Source organism: Lactuca saligna, chromosome 5, assembly GCF_052625555.1.
Source record: "Lactuca saligna cultivar CGN05327 chromosome 5, ASM5262555v1, whole genome shotgun sequence".
Taxonomy (NCBI): Eukaryota; Viridiplantae; Streptophyta; class Magnoliopsida; order Asterales; family Asteraceae; genus Lactuca; species Lactuca saligna.
This window is the reverse complement of record NC_136421.1, coordinates 232,011,207-232,032,798: the sequence shown is the minus strand read 5'-3', so window position 1 is coordinate 232,032,798 and position 21,592 is coordinate 232,011,207. Positions and strand designations below refer to the sequence as shown.

The 21,592-nt window shown below is 41.4% G+C and overlaps 1 protein-coding gene across 4 annotated transcripts; it reads right to left on the bottom strand.

Moving 5' to 3' along the window:
• Nucleotides 1-5,774: 5,774 nt before the first annotated feature.
• On the bottom strand, nt 5,775-12,171 carry LOC145046132 (phospholipase D alpha 1-like). 4 transcript variants are annotated; one of them, XM_078994436.1, is made up of 5 exons: nt 11,991-12,171; nt 11,634-11,743; nt 8,940-10,839; nt 8,431-8,869; nt 5,775-6,105 (listed from the first exon to the last, which is right to left on the bottom strand). In XM_078994436.1, exons 2-4 carry the CDS (start codon nt 11,727-11,729, stop codon nt 8,436-8,438), a joined length of 2,430 nt encoding a protein of 809 aa, XP_078850562.1. In that variant the 5' UTR covers nt 11,730-11,743; nt 11,991-12,171; the 3' UTR covers nt 5,775-6,105; nt 8,431-8,435. The 4 variants fall into 4 exon arrangements, with proteins under 4 accessions (XP_078850562.1, XP_078850563.1, XP_078850560.1 ...); XM_078994437.1 differs by lacking the exon at nt 5,775-6,105 and adding an exon at nt 8,254-8,327; XM_078994434.1 differs by lacking the exon at nt 5,775-6,105 and having other exon boundaries at nt 8,254-8,869.
• Nucleotides 12,172-21,592: the final 9,421 nt, after the last annotated feature.

The following is a 21,592-nucleotide window of genomic DNA, read 5'->3' as shown; positions in this document are numbered from 1 at the left end:
ATACCACAATACTTATACATGCATACACATAATGGCTCTCACACATTAATCATTCCGCTATAAAATTCATGTGGGTCTATATGCTCTTGTACTTTGTTTGTTCTGCCATCAACCCTAACTCCAAAGACACGGATCTATAGGCTTCCGAACTTTGTTTGTTCTGCCATCAACCCTCACTAACTTTTAAGCATACCAACAATCACGTACATAGACGCTACACATTCAGCCCTACATGTACACATAAACTATGCTATAGGCTCTACTCTACTGGCTCCTATATCCTAACATACATGGATATATACTAGCATACAATAATATAGTGAGACGACTCACCTGGACAGCTACTCCAAAGACTAACAACTACCCAGACAACCTCATTGACGAGCAGCGTGGCTAACGAGTATTAACCTATTGTAGCGCCCAAGTCGCCATGTATGAATTTAACCTATCATTTTATTTAATCAGACTAAAAGGGGGTGCATGGGCTCGTGTGTACTCTGGGCGTACATTAGGTACGCACGACGTACACCATGCATGCATGCCATCGGGGTGATCTCAGCGTATGCTCGGCGTACCCATGCATACGTTAGGTGTACTCGAGCCACGGGCAAACCCTAAATTTTAGGGTTTACACCCTATTTAAATTCCTTAAGCCCCTCAAGTCCATTACCCTTTCAGCCTCCATTGCCCTTTTAGTTCCAATCTCGAACCCTAGCCATCTTGAGTGCATTTTTGAGCTTACATTGAGGGTTTGGTTCTTCTTTGGTGGTTTTGAAGAAGGAATTTTGGGAAGAAGCAAAAGAGAAGAAGGAGCTTGTAGATCCAGAGTTTGTGCACCATTTCTAGCCTATTGAAGGTATAAAGTCTGAACCTTGATCATTCTAAGATTAGATTTAAGTTTAGGGTAGATTTTAGCATCTTTTGGTCCCATAACTTGGTTTCTTAGAGTATGATCTAATTCAGGCCATTTGAGTTGTCCTTTTGGACTCTTGGAAGTGTATGGAGTCATAAAAATCGTATCTTGGAGGTTAAGAGTCAACCATGCATGTGTTAGTGACCACCTAAGTGAGTTAGAAGGCTTAAGTCATAGTTTGAGCCCCAACAAGGCATGCAAAAGCATAAAGTTTGCAACTTTATGGCTTAAGATGCTATTATGAGCTTGGATCTAAGTTTTGGATGTTAAAGCTGAATAGATTAAGACTTGGGAACAAAAATGGGCTGACTAGCCAGTATGTTAGGCGTACTCTAGAGTATGTTGTGCGTACTGGCCAGTGCCCTGACTTCCAGATCTTCAGCGTGCGTTGGGCGTACAAGCAATGTACGTCGCGCGTACGCCGTCTATGGGCTTGTGAAACTTTTAGGCTCTTGTTTTGGTTGTGCTTTGGACTTGTTTAGGTTGGGCCTCAGACCCACCTATTGTAGTGGGACATTTTTAGGCTTAAGGCCATGTTGGGTTCCCTTGGTCCATATTGGGCCTTAAGGGGCCTTATAGTTGGGCTTGGAATGTTTTTTGGACTAATTGGATTTGGGCCTTGGTAGGGCAGGCCCAATGAGGCAAGGGTTAAGCAACCCTTGCTACGTTTAGGATAAGAATTAATGATTGGACCCTCGGGCTGGAGTATTGGCCCATTTCTAATTAGGGCTTTATGTTGGTACCTTAGGAAGAGGATTTCACGAGTCATCCGTTGAGTGCGATTTGATACCTTCAATTTGAGGTGAGTTTTTCTTCACTGTATTCATAGTTCAAAGGCACCAATGTCGGTCCACTAGTATATAATGTAGTGTGACGATTATCTTTGTGATAATTGTCAATTATGGCTGTATTGTCTTGGTGACTCTGTGATTCTTGTTATGATATTATGTGGTAGTAGTAAGGGTGAAATAGACTCAGTATACGGTTGAAATAGACTGAAGGGGATTGCAAGCACCCATATATGCTTGACAGTATCCGGTTGAAATTGACCGAAGGGGTTTGTAAGCACCCAAATATGCTTGATAGTATCCGGTTGAAATATGCTGAAGGGGATTGCAACCAACCATATATGCTTGATAGTATCCGATTGAAATAGATCGAAGGGGTAGGTAAGGACCCATATATGCTTGGATGTATGTTTGTTTTGTATATGGTATTTTGGGGAACTCACTAAGTTTTGTGCTTATAGTTTTCAGTTTATGTTTCAGGTACTTCCAGTTTGAAGGGGAAGGACCCGACATGATCGCACCGTATCACCCTATGGTTTCCGCATTTAGAGATTTTGGGAATTTGTACTCTGATAACATGTTGCTATGATACACTTTCAACTATTTTATAGTAGTATTGTATGATTTGAATGAATTTTAAAAACAAAATTTTATCTGTATTTTTGGTTCATTACACTAATAATACTATAACTTATTAGATCCTAAGGAAATTTGGTAATTTAGGATAAACCTATCACTAATCCCAATGATTACTAATAGTTCTATCAAGTAAGGAGCAGCCACACAGGAGAGTTGGAAGGCAATATCATTTATGCATATAGTTTTTCTGAAATCCAACAACCAAGCCAACATAACAATTCTATATACCTCTCCCATAAGTAGATTAATCAATATTATGACTTGGAATTATTGCTAAATCTTATCTATAGGATCATAATAATGAGTTATGACTATAAATATAAGTTACACTAAAAATACTAGATTGTAGTTTAACTTACAGAGATTCTTGATGAAAACCTGAATGTAAATGGGCAGACTATTAACTCGAGATCTCCTACTCGAAGGCTGCTACTCTAACGAATATTCAAGGGTGTCGCAGGGCTTCGCCATAAACTAGAAACGAAAGTAAAGGGGTTTACAAGAGGGAGAATCGATATATATATATATATATATATATATATATATATATATATATATATATATATATATATATATATATATATATATATATATATATATATATATATATATATATATATATATAGAGAGAGAGAGAGAGAGAGAGAGAGATAGGAGCTCCATAGTTTGGATGTGAGGACTGTATATGGAATGAACTCTATTTATAGGAGTTAGGAAATGCGCGTTGGGCAAGGCGTTGCGCGCGTCGGGCACATCACCTTGTTGGCTCCTCTGATTGTTTTCCATGTGTCGCGATACTGGTGGTCCACCTCACCACCTTCTAGAACATGACACGTGGCATAAAAACATGGTACCATGTGTCCGATTTTCATGGTGCCATGTTGTTTGGTATTATTTTCCCCGTGAATAAATATCTTTCATTAAACGTAAATATATACAAGATACAAAAGGGCTATGATGGGATGTACATTGGGCTATACAAAGATATAAAATATATACACTAATATGCCCCCGCATTTTGAGCGGGAGGTATAGAGTGCACGCTTAAAATGGATCGAAAATTAGAGAAAATAGACGTTGGAAGCCCTTTTGTAAAAATATCTCCATATTGAACAGAAGAGGGAACATGAAGCACTCAGATTTGACAAGTTGCAACTTTATCTCAGACAAAGTGAATGTCAATTTCAATATGCTTAGTGTGTTGATGTTGCACCAGATTTATGGATAGGTAAACCACACCGACATTATCACAATAAAAAATAGTAGCTTTTCCGAGAGGAGAGTGAAATTCCCGTATTACGTTTCAAAGCCAACAGGTCTCAGGAATTGTATTTGCAACTTCACGGTATTCAGCTTCAGTGCTGGATCTAGAAACAGTGGTTTGTCATTTTGACAGCCATAATAGAAGATTGTCGCCTAGAAAAACACAGTAACCACTTGTGGAGCGTTGTCTGTCTAGGCATCCGCCCCAGTCCACGCTTGAATAAGCAATGAGGCCCGTTGTGGTAGACCAATACAACTGATGCCCGTGATCCAAGGTGCCCTTAACGTATCTTAGGATACGTTTTAGAGCATGTATGTGAGGTTCTCGGGGATCATGCATAAATAGGCATATATGTTGGACAACATATGAATGATATGGTCGTGTAAAAGTTAGGTACTGTAGGCCACCTGCAAGACTTTGGTAAAGAGTAGGATCATCAACCAATATACCCGTTAAATCAAGTTTGGACTAATTGTCTAATGGAGTGTGATAGGGGTTGCAATTTGACATATTTTCTCGTTCTAATAGTTCCTGTTGGATTAGATGTCTAGAAATTCCCCTCCACCTCCCCCCTCCCTCCCCAAAACATCTTGTCCTCTCACCCTATGCTTAGCCGTGCTAAACGCTAGGTCACCAAACCCATCCAATGCCTAAACCTTCACACCACCACTGAATCCCCTCTACCACGTTCTTACATTTAAGCATCCAGGACCCAAATTGGACCAATGCCATGATGAATATAAATGTTCTTATTTCTAATAGAACTTGGGTACTTGTTCCTAGGCCTACCAGGGCTAATTTTGTCAGGTCTATGTGGTTGTTCAGAAAAAAAAAATACAAGGAGGATGGCACTTTGGATTGAAATAAATCATGCTTGGTGGCTAATGGGAAAAGCCAAAGACCGAGTATTGATTGTGACGATACATTCAGTCCCGTTGTCAAACCAGCTACCATATGCATTTTTCTCAGCCTTGTAGTGTCACACAATTGGCCTACTCATCAACTTGACGTATAGAATGCGTTCTTGCATGGATAGCTCAACAAGACTATATACATGCATCAGCCACCAGATTTTCCTCCATGCAGCTTATTAGTCACAAATATGGTGATCCTCAAGAAACACGACCAAATTGCTCAAATAGTTCCTCTCATCCATAAACCGGTGTCACTCACACCAAATTGAGGACACCACTATTATTGGACTAAGTGTCTGATGGAGTGTGATAGGGGTTGCAATTTGACATATTTGCTCATTCTAATAGTTCCTGTTGGGTTAGATGTCTAAGACCATAACTATTATTGGTATCCGGTTTGGGGACGAGAGGAATGGTATTGTTCTCGGTTGGAGTGGGTTCGGTGTGAGTGACATTGGTTTGTGGACACTAAATTTGGTGATCCTTGGTTTGAAGAGGAAAGGTGGTGGGGATTGGAGTTTGAAGGAAGTTTCTAGAGATGGGAGTGTCGGTTATAAGGTTATCAAGAAAAGAGTATGAGGGAGATTTATTAGGTGTCATGGAGCAGAAGGGGAATGTGGTATCATCAAAGTGCACATGATAGGAGATGATTATTTTACGTGTATTGAGGTCAAAGCATCTAAAACCTGGATGATTGGAAGGATACCCAAGAAACACGCATGGTATGGATCGGGGAGCGATTTTGTGAGGAATGGGTAAATGAGTGTAGCATAGGTATCCAAACACACATAAGTGGGTTGTTTTTGGTAGAGTTTGGTAAAGGGTATTTCATTTTTAATGGAGGTAGAGGGGGGCGGGATTAGGTTGAGAAGGTGAGTGGCCATATGTAAAGCTTCCACCCAAAAAATGGGGGGGGGGGGGGGGGGGGGGGAGGGGGTGGAGGTGGGGATGAGCTTGGAAGAGAAGAGTTCTAACGACATTGTTAATGGTTCAGATCATTCGTTTAGATTTCCTATTTTGATGGGACATGCAAGGACAAGAGAAACCGAATTTGATATCGTTTTGATCAAATAAGGTATGAAATTAATGATTATCGAATTCGCTCCCGTGGTCATATTGGAACATTTTAATGTCAGTTTGAACATATGCATGAAAGTGAAGGAATTTGCTAAAAACATTCGATTTATTACGTAAAGGGTACACCCAAAGGAAATGAGAAAAATGATCAAGAAACAATATGTAATATTGAATACTACTTGTAATAATAATGGGAGATTGCCATAAATCAGAGTGAACAATGTCAAACATATTTGAAACAATAGAAATAGAGCTAGAAAAAGGTAATCTGATAGTTTTTTCTAATTGACACGCATGACAAGCATGAGAATGAGTGTGTCTTTATTACATTTCATAAAATTATTGGAAGACAAAAAAATTAAGAAAATAAGACCTCGGGTGACCAAGGAATTTGTGCCAAAGGCTTGAGCTACTGGATATGAGAGCAACATGAGAGCGAGTTGTTGGTATGGTGGGATAGAGTTCACCAAATTTGTCACACCTAAGCAGAATCTGTCGGGTGTGTATATCCTTCACGGAGAAACCAAAAGGGTCAGATTCAATAGTAACCTGGTTATCAGGAGTGAATTTTCTAACATATATCAGGTTTTTAATTATGTTAGGTGTAACAAAGACATTATGAAGATGTAATGGTCGATGAGGAGTATGAAAGCGAGTATGTCCAATGTGAGAAATAGGAATCGATTGACCATTGCCAAGTATTACTGAATTAAAATAATTCTTATGACTAAAAGAATCGAGCTTATCTGTGTCGGATGCAATGTGAGAGGTGGCCCCGGTATCCATGTACCAATTTGCATCATTAAGAGTCATAGAACTATAAGCTTGAGCAGTTTGCACATGAGGGAACCACTGCCAAGGAGGACTCAAACCTGAAGAGGTGCTTTGTGCTGCATTACTTTAGGTCGAAGAGTTCTGATGAACTTGTGAAGTATGTTGTGGAGGTGGGACGAGGATGTTGAAAGCCTGTGCAGGTGTTGTGGGCTGGCACTGATGTTGCTATTGTTGTTGGGCAACAATGGGCTGGCGATTATTGAATCAGGGAGCAGGCATGGGCCAGCCAAAGGGTTGCTAAGGCAGTGAGTAGAGTTGCCAAGGCAGCGATGCAAGAGGATTACCGACAGAAAAAGATGCAGCAGGTCAGCGGTTGTCTCGGCGTTGTTGCTGCTGACGACGACCACCACGATTGTTGTTTTGTTGGTGGTGGTGAGGTAGTTGACTGGTGGTAGTGGTTTGTAGCATAATGGTAGTTGATGTGTGGTCCATGTGGAGAGGTTGTGATAGACGAACCCAGTTGAGACGAAGTTCTTCAACAATAAGCATTGATATAGCCTGCAGAAACGTAGGGATAGGGTCTCTGTGGCGGACAAGAGTAACGATATTTTCATATTTAGGTGAAAGTCCATTGATGAGATATGTGACAAGAGTTTTCTATGGAACAGGAGAGTCTAGATTTGCAAGTTAATCGGAGATGCTCTTCATATGTTGACAATATAGCGACATGGTGAGATCACCAATGAACATGCTACGGAGTTCACTGTCAAGCTCAATGGTGTGCACATCTTTATTATATCAAAAGAGACATTGAAGACAAATCTAAACTAAGTTGGCGGTGGCATCAGGTTTGAGAATCATGTTCATGATAGGTTGGTACATAGTGTCATACATCCATATCTTGACTAAGGCATCAAGATTGAACCATTCTTCATCATTAGCATCCTTGGATTTGGAGTCTCCGGTGAGATGCTTGAGGACTCCAAATCCACGACAGTGAGTTTGGAACAGTACCAACCTATCATGAACATCTCACCAAGCTTAGTGAGTTCTCCAACCATGCTTGAGAACCATTCTTCATCATTACCTGAAACACTTTGTTGTATTGTTCATAATAAACGTAATTCTAAAGGGTAGTCGTCATTACCAATCTCATGGTCAACATGGAGAGATAAATCACAATGCTCCAACAACTAGAAGCTTTCATGCTTGAACTTGAGATATCACATTATCAAATATGAATCCTTACCTCCTCGAGTCGCTGAAAAACCACACTTTCTTTCTATACCGGAAACTCCAAACATGTGCCATGTCTTATTGAGTTGAAAGTTGATGATATTTTAAAATGAAACGAATAATGGTCAAAAAGAGGGGTAGAATGTAGCGGTTTGTAGAGGTTATTTATTGATCTGGTTGCGTTTAAGCTGCAGCTTTAAACCATATAACGTGGGTGGGTCGGGTCTATCATAATAAAAGACTGATGTTGCCTTTGGGTATAGGGTGGGGTTGGGTATTTAAAATTAAGCAACTTTGGAGAGTCCAAACGTGATATCTTTTGCCCATTCTGTTAGTGGTTTTGTCTCATATGATGAAGTTTCTAGGGATAAAATTAATGGCAATCTGGCTATATACATTAAAACATTATAATTTCATTTTTTCTTTATTAAAACATATACTTCCAAACCTACCCATTTAGGTAATTTTTTTCTAAAATTTTATTACTAGAACATTGTATTTTAAAAATCTGAAATTTACTCTGTACACGGATAAACCTTCAATAACTAGGTATATTTTTCAAAATACGAATTTAAAATAAAAATAAGATATTACGATTACTAAAAGACAAATGATAGTATATTGTTATTTTTTGTACTTAACTCTGAATTTCATAAACAAGGAAAAAACACGAAGTTGCATTGTTCACCAATAGTGCATAAATATTACATATGAGAGCACACCTAGTATATAGTTTGCAGACAAAAAAACATGAAAAATAGTAAGGTTGAGTGAGGTAAGCAAACAAGATTAGAATTTTATTCAAACACAAACACTGACATATACCTTCGTTAAGTAGTTAGAATCGAGGGAAGGTAATCCGATTTCGCTCCAAGAACACGCGCATTCGTATCCGGGAAAAACTCCGCTCCGGGCAGTTCGGTCACATCTCCTTCACTAGTAACACTGACCGGATAACGAAGCAAGTGACCAGGGAGATCAGTTTCAAGAGTCTCATCGGCATATAAATCCCAGTATTTATCCGCAATTTGGTTAACTTTTTTCACACACTCAATGTTCTCTGGATGCTCAAAGCTGTCATCAAGCATACCAAGATGCTCATACCATAACGCCATACGAAAACCATGAACTTCACCCCTTGCAGGTGTGCGTGTAGCAAGATGATGAGGCTGGTAAGCTCCCATTGCTATTTCAGAATCCCGTGCCCCATCCATTGATCGCTGGTTAATGTTCGCAGATCCCACTATTATATATTCGTCATCAACTGCAATAAATACAATAATGTTAGTTAGTATATTTTATTTTTTTAGTTTTTGGTTCAATTTGTTGCTTACCTATCATCATTTTGGCATGGACGTAGATCATAAAGCGTCGGGCTTGTTGGGCTTTATGGTAATTTGATTCCGGCTCCGGAGCCTCCGAAGGCTCGTACTCACCATCCTTTTTCATTTCACGATTCCCAAGACAAAAGAAAGTGAGGTAATCTCTAGGGTCATCTTCAAGCCCTTTGTTTTGTAAAGCTTGAATAATATCTTTATACATCATCTCCATCGTCCTCCTTTGCCAGTCAAGTATCGCCTGAACGGAAGCACTCTCCGGGATCCCCTCCGGCCACATCGGAACCACAACATAAACGGTAAACTTCTCTCCGGCGTTAATCTTGCTCGCAATCTTTAACGAAAGTTCTTTTGGGATTAAATGTAACGCTCCTACATCTTCAACCTTGATATCGTCGCAATTCCATCCGAAAGAGCTTCCAAGAAAATACTGATTCTCGATGTAGATAAAGTTCTTCGCTCGACGAATCGCGTGGATGTAAGCATCTTGAATACTCCGGTCGATTATGTTATCTTTCCCGCTCACAAGCCCCGATTTCGCCGCCTCTTCTGGCGTCTCCGGGAACCCAAACGCAGCACCACCGTCGATCGACCGGAATAACTGGACGTTCCATGTTTCTTCGTCGTCAGGGAGCATGACGGGAGACGGTGGGATGATGATGTCATCAAGCTCTCTAAAGTTAACGAGAATGTTCTTCCCACCTTGTTTTTTCCATCGTTGTTCGAAGTTGAACAAAACATCCCACGCGATTTGACCTTCGAGTCGCGAATGGATGTCGTGCCATGGCTCACGTGGCCCACCTTTCGTGATGCTCCCGTCGGCGTAGTTAGGCTGGTGGAAATCGCCGCTGTGAGCGGTGTCCAACGTTCGGAAAAGAGAATGAAACGGCGTATCGTAACGTCCGTCACAAAGGTCAAGTCCACCGACAAAACTCACCACGCGCCGCCTTTCCGTATCTCCATTCGGCATTTCAGCATCCACGACTATAATTTTCTGGTGGTGAGTGAACATTGTTGAAATTTGAAGGTCCTGAATGAAACTTCCACCATCATCTGGATTACGTGGACATAAAACACAATTCACTTCACAATCTTTAAAAAAGTCTTCAGTATCTTCATCATGAGTCGCCATTAATCCATCTTTCTTCAACACATCGACAGAAGTTCTGTCGTCCCAAACAAGCATAAGCACCTTAACACCTTCGCTTGCTTTCTTCTTCAAAAGCTCACCGAGTATGACGTCACCTCCTTCCTTTTGCCTTCTTGAATCTCTTATCAAAGTAACCTCAGTGTAAACAGACCACCCAGTGATATAAATGAAGTGTTTCGCGTTTGTGATTGCATCAAACACATCTTCCCAACATTTCTGTGGTTCGTAATACTTGCCATTGGAAAGGGGTATTTTGGGGATGAAATTATCAGGGACATGAGCGTCTTGATACAATGAAACCCGACAACCTTGCCTTTGTGTAAAGAAAGTATACGGGACTCCGGGATACTTGGAGCTTTTGATTCCGTGATCCCAATTACGATCTTGGGTGACATCGAAGTAGTGTAGTTTGACATGGATTTTTGAACCGGATTCAATCGGGTTTTTTTCATCATCCAAGATTTCAACCCATCGGTCTACTTCTTCTCCTTCTAGAACCTCTTCGATAGGAATGTAAGCTCTTCCGATTAGGGTTGCACCAATGGGGTTATCGTCTTTTACAGTGAAGATTACGTCAGAAGCTAAATGGGCACAGTAAATGTGGAAAGATTCATTCCATTTTGGGTTTTCTGGTTCGTTTTCTAGTAATCTTGTTCGACCTACTCTGCATTTGTCTAGATCGATTGTTGCGTACATTTTTGGGGTTCCTTTCCCGAATCCAACTGTCTCCTCTATGTTGGACATCAACTGCAAGAAGAATGCATCATTGAGAAATTTCACTAAAATCGGAAATGTTTGTGTATATTATGATTTTGATAAGTTAAAAGAATTAAACGTGAAAGGTAGAACTGTTGCTAATAAGCCGATTAAAGAAACAAAATCTTATACAAAACAAGAATAAAGCAAGAAAAACTTAAAAACAGAACAAGGAAAAAGGTAAATAAAAGCAGGAAAATGTGAACAAGGAGGATAGGATGTTAAACGAAGAGGGATTTCTTTATAATTAAGTTTCCCTTGTTTATGTAAAAAATTGTAATATATTTGCACTTGATGAGAAGAATAATTCAAATTAAGAAGCAAATTGTGTGAATAAATTATACTTGCACATAAACGACCAGAATCATTCAAATTAAGAAACGACGTGTCTGAATTAAAATATCTATAACTGAATGTATGATTGAAAGAATTTAATGTGACTCTCAGAGGGTCCAACAATCATCTCAATGATCATCCAAGAAAATCACATATCAAATCTCATCCAATTGTCAAGAAACTAAAAGGATGAAACTGTATTCGTTTGTCTTTATGTTATTATATGCTGCCGAACTAGAAGAATAGCTATGTGATCTCTAAATCAGGAACTAAATAAGTAAATATGCATCTGATCCTGTTATTCAAAATAAAAACAAATTAACCAACATAAAGTTGGATATATGTTGCCTACATTAAGAAAAGGATGCGATTATGCGAAGTTTCAATCGATGTAGAAAGAATGAAATTGACATCCCAGATTCAAATAATAATAAAAACTTAGAATATACCTTCCCGAATAGATTACGCCCACCGCCATAGCCATGAATCTGATCAACCTCGTAGATCGTGGCATGAAGAGTTCCATGGAGATGTGTCCCTGCCATTTTCTACCCTGCGACTGCGAGCACAATAACGCGATTTAGTTCGTAAGCTCAAATCGCAACTATAAATCCATACATCAAACAAACAATTATAGAAAACACGTATTCCCACCAATCCAGACTGAAATAACTTGGAAATATCACGATTTCAGTGATATCGCTAGATCAAGTGATTCAGTCGGACCAAGTCTTAGTACAATTAAATTGAATCCATGGAACATATGAACTAATCAATGAAAGGGATGATGTAAATGAGTAGCTTACTCTTACAAAGAAATCAGAAGAGATCTGAAGGGTGAGAATGTGATCGGAAACTTGACTGATGCAAGTATTAATTGGGAGGAGACGGAGCTTGAAGGAGACCGCGATCCGTGATTGCAGCCGTTAAAAGGCTCAAAGCTCGTCAACGGAAAAGGTGAACTTTGGGGAGGATTGTTCAAAGGGTAGGCATGGGGTGTTATATATAGAGGGATATTCTATTATTATTACATAAAGACTACGGGGACAATGTATTACTTTGGTTTGTTAAAATGAATATGCATAGAAAATTCAATAAATAAACATTATTAGTTAATCCATGGAATCAATTTAAAACATGGAATTTAAAGTGATCAACTACAGTACATTTTTACCATGGACATATATGCATCGGATTATAACAAAAAAAATTTTTTTTTCGTTTAATTTTTTTAGACTATGTTTTTTATAAAAAAAATCGAATATATTATTATTCATGATTTTTCGTCAATTTTCCATAAAGATCCATATTGATATATTAAAAACAAAAAAAAAAACTCAACTTCGTTTCTTTGTTTTTTGAAAAGTTAAGGTCTATTTTTTATTGAAAAAATTTAACAAACGTATCAAAATTCATATTTTTTATTATATTTAAACATAAATTCATATTGATATAAAAAAATAATTTTTTTAGTTTAAATTCATATTGTGAATCTGCTCAGATTCACATGGTAATCTACTCAGATTCACAATATGAATAATAATAAATCAGATTTACATTATGAATTCTGAAAACTAAATTGTATATCGTTCGGATTCACAATGTGAATAAATCCACTTGTTGAGTTTACAAAACTAATTTATTAATAATCAAAACGTTAAAATATTATAAAATTAAATGAAAATATATCCTGAATAATATGTAAATTTTATTAAATTAATTTGTGAATGATCACAGAGTTGAAATAGTAAGTCAGATTCATATTGTGAATGTTAAAATTGAAATATTATAGTTCAAATTCACAGTGTAAATCTAAACTGACCGATTTTTAAAAAAAAAAATTTAAATCAATGTTGATGTTAATTAATAGATGACAAAAAATTAAGAATTTTGGTTTAGTTAGTCTTTTGGGATAAATAAACTTAAATATTGAAAAAAAAATGAGTTTTTTTTTTTTTTTTTTTTTTTTTTTTTTTTTTTTTTTTTTTTTTTTTTTTAATAAAAAAGTTTTTTTTTTTATATATTAACATAGATCTCTATTGAAAGATGATTAAAAATCATGAACAACAGTATATTTATTTTTTTCGATAAAAAACATGGCCTAAAATATTTTAACAAAAAAAAATGTGAATTTTTTAGTATAATCCGGTGTATGTGTGTCCAATGTGTAAGTGTACATCTATTCTTTTGACCGTTAATCATTATGATTTCGATGTTTACGATTGGTTCCTTAGTTTATTGTTAATAATAGTTCTCTATTATACCTCACTATATATATATATATATATATATATATATATATATATATGTATATATATATATATATATATATATATATATATATATATATATATATATATATATATATATATATATATATATATATATATATATATATATTGGAAGATTCAATAGAAAATGCATATTAGAGTTAATAGGTAAGTACCAATCATAAAATGACACATGTCCACTATTTTAGAAGTTATTTAAAGTACAAAAATCATCCTTATAGTTTGATTAAAGTAATACTAATTTCCATGGCCACACCTTCATTAGCATCGAAGGTACTTGATTTGATGAGGATGATCCATCTTCTTTCTTTGAACCTTGTTTTCATGATCAATCACACATCATAGATCCATTTTTATGAATGACAAACATAGTCAAGATATTAATCATTTGACAATTCGAAAAAGAAAATAAGCGTAACCAACAATTGAAAATTTGGGGAATTACTACAAACTATATAAACAAGAAAATACATATTAGAACATGAAATCCTTGTCTAAATTATGTTGGATTAGTGTCTAAGTCCATAACTATTTTGGTATGTACTTGACCCGATGGTGCATGGTCCTTTTGGGTTGCCTTCACCAAAGCAACTTGATAGGATGAATTATGGAGAGAAAGAATAAAATATGATTTATTAATATATTATGGGAATAATATATTAAAGGATAAATCATATTGTTTAATTAATATTAGTCAAGAATTAGTTAGTAATTAGTTTTGTGACTAAAAGAGATTAATTAAACTTAAGGGACTGGAATTATAATTATAAGATAATTGCAATTTGGGCCATGGATTGCCTTATATTAAGGGATGGACGAATTCTAATGGGAAACCCATAAGGAAATCGTCCATGGGCTTAATTAAAGGAGTCTATGGGTTCCTTAGGGCTTAAGCATCCAAATTAGGGTTTCCTTGTTAGATAACCCTAATAGCCCAACTATATAAAGACCCCTTAAGGCTAAAAAAACGTGGCTAATGATCTTTCTAGGGTTTCTACACGTTTTTGGCAGCCTCCATCCTCTCTCCTCTTCATCCCCTTGCTTATGGTGTTTGTGAACCATTAGAGGAGTGACACTTGTGACTCTAAACCTTCCAAAGTCAATACAAGGAGATTTGAGATTGTTATTGCTACATAACAATCAAGGTAACATCTTAAACCTAATTACATATTAATATGATTACTTGAATGCTAGAATTAGGGTTTATAGTCTTGGATTGAAAGCATGTATAATAGAGAAACATATATCCAAGCATTAGGGTTTGTATAAGCACATAGGATGTCTTATGACCAAAACCCATCAAATTAAAGCAATCAAAACCTAAAAAATCAAATTAACCATGATTCGATCAAATTCGACTTACGCATGTAGTCTTAAACCAAGAAAATGAATTCTATATAAGAATTGAAGGTATTAATTCTCAATTCCGAGCGCAAAGAATAATAAACTTTTAATAACAGGTTTAGAATTGACCAAACCTGAACTAAAAATACATCAAGTACAACTGTTAAATTTGTCAAATAGCAATCAAGAACAGTGCTATGGAACCCCAACAAAAGAAGATCGGCAGAAAATGAACTCACCTTAAGAACTGTTGGCTGACTTTTGTGTAACGACCCAATTTTCAGATCAAATTTTTTTTTAAAAAAAAACGTTACTTTAGAAAATATTAATAACTAAAACATCATTCGATCATCCATAATATAAACTGAACCATGTCTGAAAACCAAAACATACAACTAATCAGAATATCAGAGTATCAATCCCAGAAAAGCTCGTAAATGTGGAAACCGGAGAGTGTGTGTGTGACATGCTGCTACCGCGCCGGCTCCTTTCCCCTAGCTGAGGAGGTACCTGAAACCAAAACTGAAACCGTAAGCACAAAGCTTAGTGAGCTCCCCCATAATACCCCATACCATGCAAGCATATAACAAACAACATTCAATTAGGAGATACGGGCCATGCCCACACTCGTGAAGATACGGGCCCCGCCCACACTTCGCTTTCTGAGAGATACGGGCCACGCCCACACTCATGAAGATACGGGCCCCGCCCACACTTCGCTATCTGGGAGATACGGGCCTAACCCACACTCCACTCTCGGAGAGATACGGGCCTCACCCACACTCAACCGCCAACTCATATCATACAAATATCGCACAGACAACAAGTGTAAATAATTCTATCATACTGGCATATATCATAATCAACTCAACTAAGAGATACGGGCTTGGCCCACACTCTAATACTAACGTCTCGTCTATACGGGCCGGCCTTGGTGCCTTAGACCCGTTACTACTGGAAGGAAACTCACCTCGAAATAGTTACTGGTCTGTGTGGGAATTGATCACCTACTACTGCTGCTGCTGCTCCGGAAACTCCCCGGCCGTAATTCCCACAATATACTTAATCATACACTGCTAACTGTCCTTTGGGTAAAAAGACCATTTTACCCCTGGTCTATCCCTAAGTCAATTCGGAGTCAACTTTTAGTTGACCCGACTCGCCGAGTGGATCTCCACTCGCCGAGTCCCTGTCCAGACAATTGTCCTGGGTCCCTGATTCTACTCGTCGAGTTGGGCTATGACTCGACGAGTTCATCTTCTAAACTGACATTCAACTCCTTCATCCTACTCGCCGAGTTGCATGAACAACTCGTCGAGTTCATCTTCATCCGAAGAACACATATGCTAAGACTCGCCGAGTTGTATGAACAACTCGCCGAGTCTGTTCTTGATCTATGAAGATTGCCTTGGACTCGCCGAGTCAGGGCATTGACTCGCCGAGTCCTAACATGGGTGAGTTCAGCTCCCAACTCACCGAGTCACCCCATGTGACTCACGGATCAACTCGATACATCATGAAGGGACCAATTCGGTGACTCGCGACCAGACTCGCCGAGTCACCTATACGACTCGCCGAGTCGCCGCCATGCATCCACCAAATACACCGATTTGCTCGATTTCAGTCCATGCCATTCATAGATCTGGACTTCTAGGACACAAATCACACGTAAAGTTTCCAACTTCACGTGTGGATATTCACCAATATGGATTTTAGGGCTCAAAATGCCTTAAAAGGGTAGATCTAGGGCTAACAAGCAACATGGGGCCATAATGCTAACAGATCTGAGCTCCTGGAGCTCAATCTTGCCTAGATCTAGAGGCCAGACATCTTAATACGACATATAATGCACATACAAGCTTGGGGATTTGACCAAGAAAGACCCAAATGAAGTTTTAAGCATAGAATCATGGGGAAAACGAGTTATACCTCAAAGGAACTACTGGAAGAACACAATAGTTGCTTGGTTGGCTTTCCTTCTTCTGGATCTACTTCTTTCCTCCTTCAAAACCTTCAAAAACACCCACAAAAGTCTCAAACTCTCAAGAAACGGCTTAGGACGAGGTATACAGGGCTATAAGGGTGAATGGGGGCTGGCTTGGGGCAGTTAAGTCGTTTAAATAGGGTGCAAACCCCTGAAACTTAGGGTTTCATCCAACAGCGGCGACTCGCTGAGTCTAGGATATGGACTCGCCGAGTCGCCAACTTAAAACGTGACCTGGGTCGCGTCTCTACTCGGCGAGTCGGACCCATGACTCGCCGAGTGCAAGGCTAAAATGGGAAATGTTCGAATAAGATTTACATACCAGAAACCGGGTGCTACAAATCTCCCCCACTTATTTTAGACTTTGTCCTCGAAGTCTGCTGCTCGATCCTGAAATAGTTCGGGGTAATGCTCCATCATCTCGTCCATAGGCTCCCAAGTCCATTCTGAACCCTTGCGGTGCTGCCACTGCACCTTCACTAATTCCACTCTCTTGTTCCTCAAATCCCTCGACTTCCTGTCGAGGATTGCGACTGGGCGCTCAATGTAATTCAGGCTGTCGTCAACCTGAATATCCTCCAAAGGCACTACTGTTGAATCGTCCACTAAGCACTTCCGCAACTGAGAAACATGGAAAGTGTTGCGAATGATGTCTTTCCAAGGCGACACCTTTAGGAGAACCATATCCCCAACTTGGAACTCCAAATTGGATCGACGCTTGTCGGCATAACTTTTCTGCCGACTCTGAGAAGTCTGAAGCCTGCTCCGGACCTGCTAGATCCTCTCGGTCGTCTTGAGCACCACTTCGGTGCTCCCCATGACCCTCTGGCCAACTTCACCCCAACATATCGGGGTCCTACACCTCCGTCCGTACAACATCTCGAAGGGAGGGCATTCGATACTTGCGTGGTAGCTGTTGTTGTAGGAGAACTCAGCCAGGGGAAGATAGGTATCCCAGCTACCACCGAAGTCTAGCACGCACGCCCGCAGCATATCCTCCAGAGTCTGGATGGTCCGCTCGCTCTGGCCATCCGTCTGCAGGTGAAAGGCAGTGCTAAAATGCAGACGAGTGCCCAACTCGTCATGGAATTTCTTCCAAAATCTGGAAGTAAAATGCACATCCCTGTCCGAGATCACCGATACTGGCACCCCATACCGTGTCACAATCTCCCTGATATAGATGCCGGCCAATTTTTCGGCCGATATGCTCTCCTGAATCGGAATAAAGTGAGCACTCTTGGTCAATCTATCCACGATGACCCAAATCGAATCCACTCCACGTGCGGTCCTGGGAAGCTTCGTGATAAAATCCATCGTGATATCCTCCCATTTCCACAGTGGAATATCCAACGGCTGCATCTTGCCATGCGGTCTCTGATGTTCGGCCTTGACCTTCCTGCAGGTCAAACACCGCTCGACGTACCATGCCACATCCCGCTTCATGCAGGGCCACCAGTAATCCGAACGAAGATCCCTATACATCTTTGTCGCCTCGGGATGAATAGAGAATCGGGACTTGTGCGCCTCCTCCATCAAAATCTGGCGCACGCCTCCGTGATACGGCACCCACACCCTACGGTGTAGTGTCAAAAGTCCTCGGCCATCATAATCAAAGGAGGAAACCCGACCCACCACACGCTCGCTCTTCCGATGCTCCTCCTTGATAGCCTCCTGTTGAGCCTCCCGAATCTGCTCCAACAGGGGAGTCACCACGGTCATCCTCAAGCAAACGTCCCTGATCGGCGCCGCCTTGCGGCTAAGCTCATCGGCCACCACATTGGCCTTCCTCGGGTGGTAAAGGATCTCGCAATCATAATCCTTCACCACGTCCAACCACCGACGCTGCCTCATGTTCAGATTCGGCTGGTCCATGAGGTACCTCAAACTCTTGTGGTCCGTGTAGATGGTACACCGAACCCCGTAGAGGTAATGTCGCCAAATCTTGAGGGCAAAGACCACCGCCCCCAACTCCAAATCGTGCGTCGGGTAGTTCGCCTCGTGAGGCTTGAGCTGCCTTGAAGCGTAGGCAATGACATGCCCCCTCTGCATCAGTACCGCGCCCAACCCAGAAACGGACGCATCACAATAGACCACAAAATCCTCTACGCCCTCTGGCAGGGCTAAGATCAGTGCCTCACACAGTCTTCGTCTCAGCGTCTCAAATGTAGCCTGCTGCTCGGGTCCCCACCGAAAGACCACGGCTTTCTTCGTCAGCCGTGTCAGGGGTATGGCTATCTTGGAAAAATCCTGGATAAATCTCCGATAGTAGTCCGCCAATCCCAGGAAGCTTCGAATCTCAGATGGAGACTTCGGGACCTCCCATCTCATCACGGCCTCGACCTTGGCCGGATCAACCAGAATCCCGTTCTGGTTGACGAGGTGTCCAAGAAATTGCACCTCGCGCAACCAAAACTCACACTTGGAGAACTTGGCATACAAGCTCTCCCTCCTCAGGGTCTCCAATACCTCCCTCAGATGCTCCTCGTGTTCCTCCCGAGTCTTGGAATAAACCAAGATATCATCGATAAAGACTATCACAGACCGATCCAGCATCGGTCTGCATACGCGGTTCATGAGGTCCATGAACGCGGCAGGAGCATTGGTGAGCCCAAACGGCATCACCACGAACTCGTAATGACCATAGCGCGTCCGAAACGCGGTCTTCTGCATATCCTCCTCCCTGACCCTCATCTGATGATAACCCAAACGCAAATCAATCTTGGAGAACCAAGATGCCCCCTGAAGCTGGTCAAATAGGTCATCAATCCTCGGAAGCGGGTAACGGTTCTTCACCGTTACCTTGTTCAGCTCCCGATAGTCTATACACATCCGATGCGACCCATCCTTCTTCTTTACAAACAGAATCGGGGCTCCCCAGGGTGAACTGCTCGGACGAATAAATCCCTTGTCTAGCAGCTCCTGCAGCTGCGTAGACAACTCCTGCATCTCGGGAGGGGCCAACCGATACGGCGCCTTGGCTATCGGAGCCGCGCCAGGGACGAGGTCAATCCTGAACTCCACCTGTCGCTCCGGAGGTATCCCAGGAAGCTCCTCTGGGAAAACATCTGCAAAGTCTCGAACCACCAGAACCTCGCTCACTGTCGCCTTACCCACCTCCCGGGTATCCATCATATATGCGACATATCCTGCGCATCCCTGCTGGAGGTAGCGCCTAGCCCTCGCAGCTGAACATACAGTGGGTCCACGCTGAGGCCTCTCTCCATGAATCACTAGCTCTCCCCCGCTTGGGGTCCTGACCCGTACTAGCTGTTGCGCGCAATCTATCACCGCCCCATTGGGGCTCAGCCAATCCATGCCTATAATCACCTTGTTCCCACGCAACGGAATGGGAACCAAATCTACCAAATAGCGCTCCTCGAACAAACGCAACACACAATCTCGGAATATCATCGATGCTCGCACCGATCGATCGTCAGCGATCTCCACTTCCAAAGGGCAATCTAACTCGCCCGATGGCTCATGAAACTTCTTGCTAAGTGCAAGGGAAACGAATGATCGGGATGCTCCTGAATCAAATAACACTTGAACTGGGAGGCCGTTCACATGGAACGATCCTAATGCATACATATACATATAGAGCACATATCAATAACATAACATCATCATAAAAAAAAGATAGAGGGGAAGAATCATACCCGTCACCACATCGGGTGCGGCGCGTGCCTCCTCGACAATCAACTGAAATGCCCGACTCCTCATCACTGGAGCCTCTGCCTTGCCCTGCCGACCATCCGTGATCCGCAGGGTCGCTGGAGCTGGCGCCTTCACTGGCGCTGCAACTGTCAACTGGGGGCAATTGGCCTTCTTGTGGCCCCTCTGGTTGCAGTGAAAACACAGCAAATCGGATGTCTGAATAGCTGAAACTGGAGCAGTACAATCCCTGCTAAAGTGCCTTGTCTTGCCGCACTTGTAGCAGCCTCCTGATCCCATCCTACATACCCCCACGTGAGTCCTGCCGCATTTCCCGCAGCGGCTCGATCCTGACTGACCTTTCGGCCTACCATCTGATCCCTTGGGCTTCTTCCCCGAAGCCCCTCCTTCCTGAACGTCCTCTAGTTTCCGTTTCCGGATGTGCTCCAAATCTATCTCCCTCTCCCTAGCCCTGGCAATCATAGAGTCCAGGGTAGGGCAAGCCGAAAAGCTAACATGCTCCTGGATGTCAGCTCGTAGCATATCATGGTAACGAGTCCTCCTCATGTCCTCGTCACCGGCATACTGGGGCACCAATAAAGCCCTCTCCTGGAACTTGGCGGTGATCTCCGCCACAGTCTCCGTCGTCTTCCTCATGTCTAGAAACTCCTTGGCCAGCTGCTGAAGCTCGACCGCCGGTGCAAACTCTGCCCTGAACCTGGTCACAAAGTCCGACCAGGTCATTGCCTCGATAGCTGAGGCTCCCAACGAGTCACCCACTGACTCCCACCAATCCCGGGCTCGGTCGCATAAACACCCTGCTGCGTACCTCACCTTCGACCCCTCGGGGCAGAAGCTAGTCAACTGGGCAGACTCGATATCTGCAATCCATCGCCTGGCGACAATGGGGTCCTTCACCCCATGGAAATCCGGCGAACCACTGCCCCTGAAGTCCTTGAAGGACAGTGTGCGAGATTCTAACTAGCTAGAGGCTAAATCACTCCTGAATGCTCGTCGGCGATCCTCCATCAACTCCATGACCCCTTCCTTGATTGACCCAAAGAGAATGGGGGTCGACTCAAGGATGCCCCTGGTGATCTCCGACGTGAGGAACTCACGTAGCCTCTCATCAATCGGC

Bases quoted from the DNA above. Each gene is read 5' to 3' on its own strand.
- LOC145046132 (XM_078994436.1), bottom strand. From the start codon at position 11,729: ATGGCAGGGACACATCTCCATGGAACTCTTCATGCCACGATCTACGAG. The intron at 10,840-11,633 runs GTATATTCTAAG...TTCTTCTTGCAG, and splicing joins GGCGTAATCTATTCGGGAAG to TTGATGTCCAACATAGAGGA. The intron at 8,870-8,939 runs GTAAGCAACAAA...TATTTATTGCAG, and splicing joins CCATGCCAAAATGATGATAG to TTGATGACGAATATATAATA.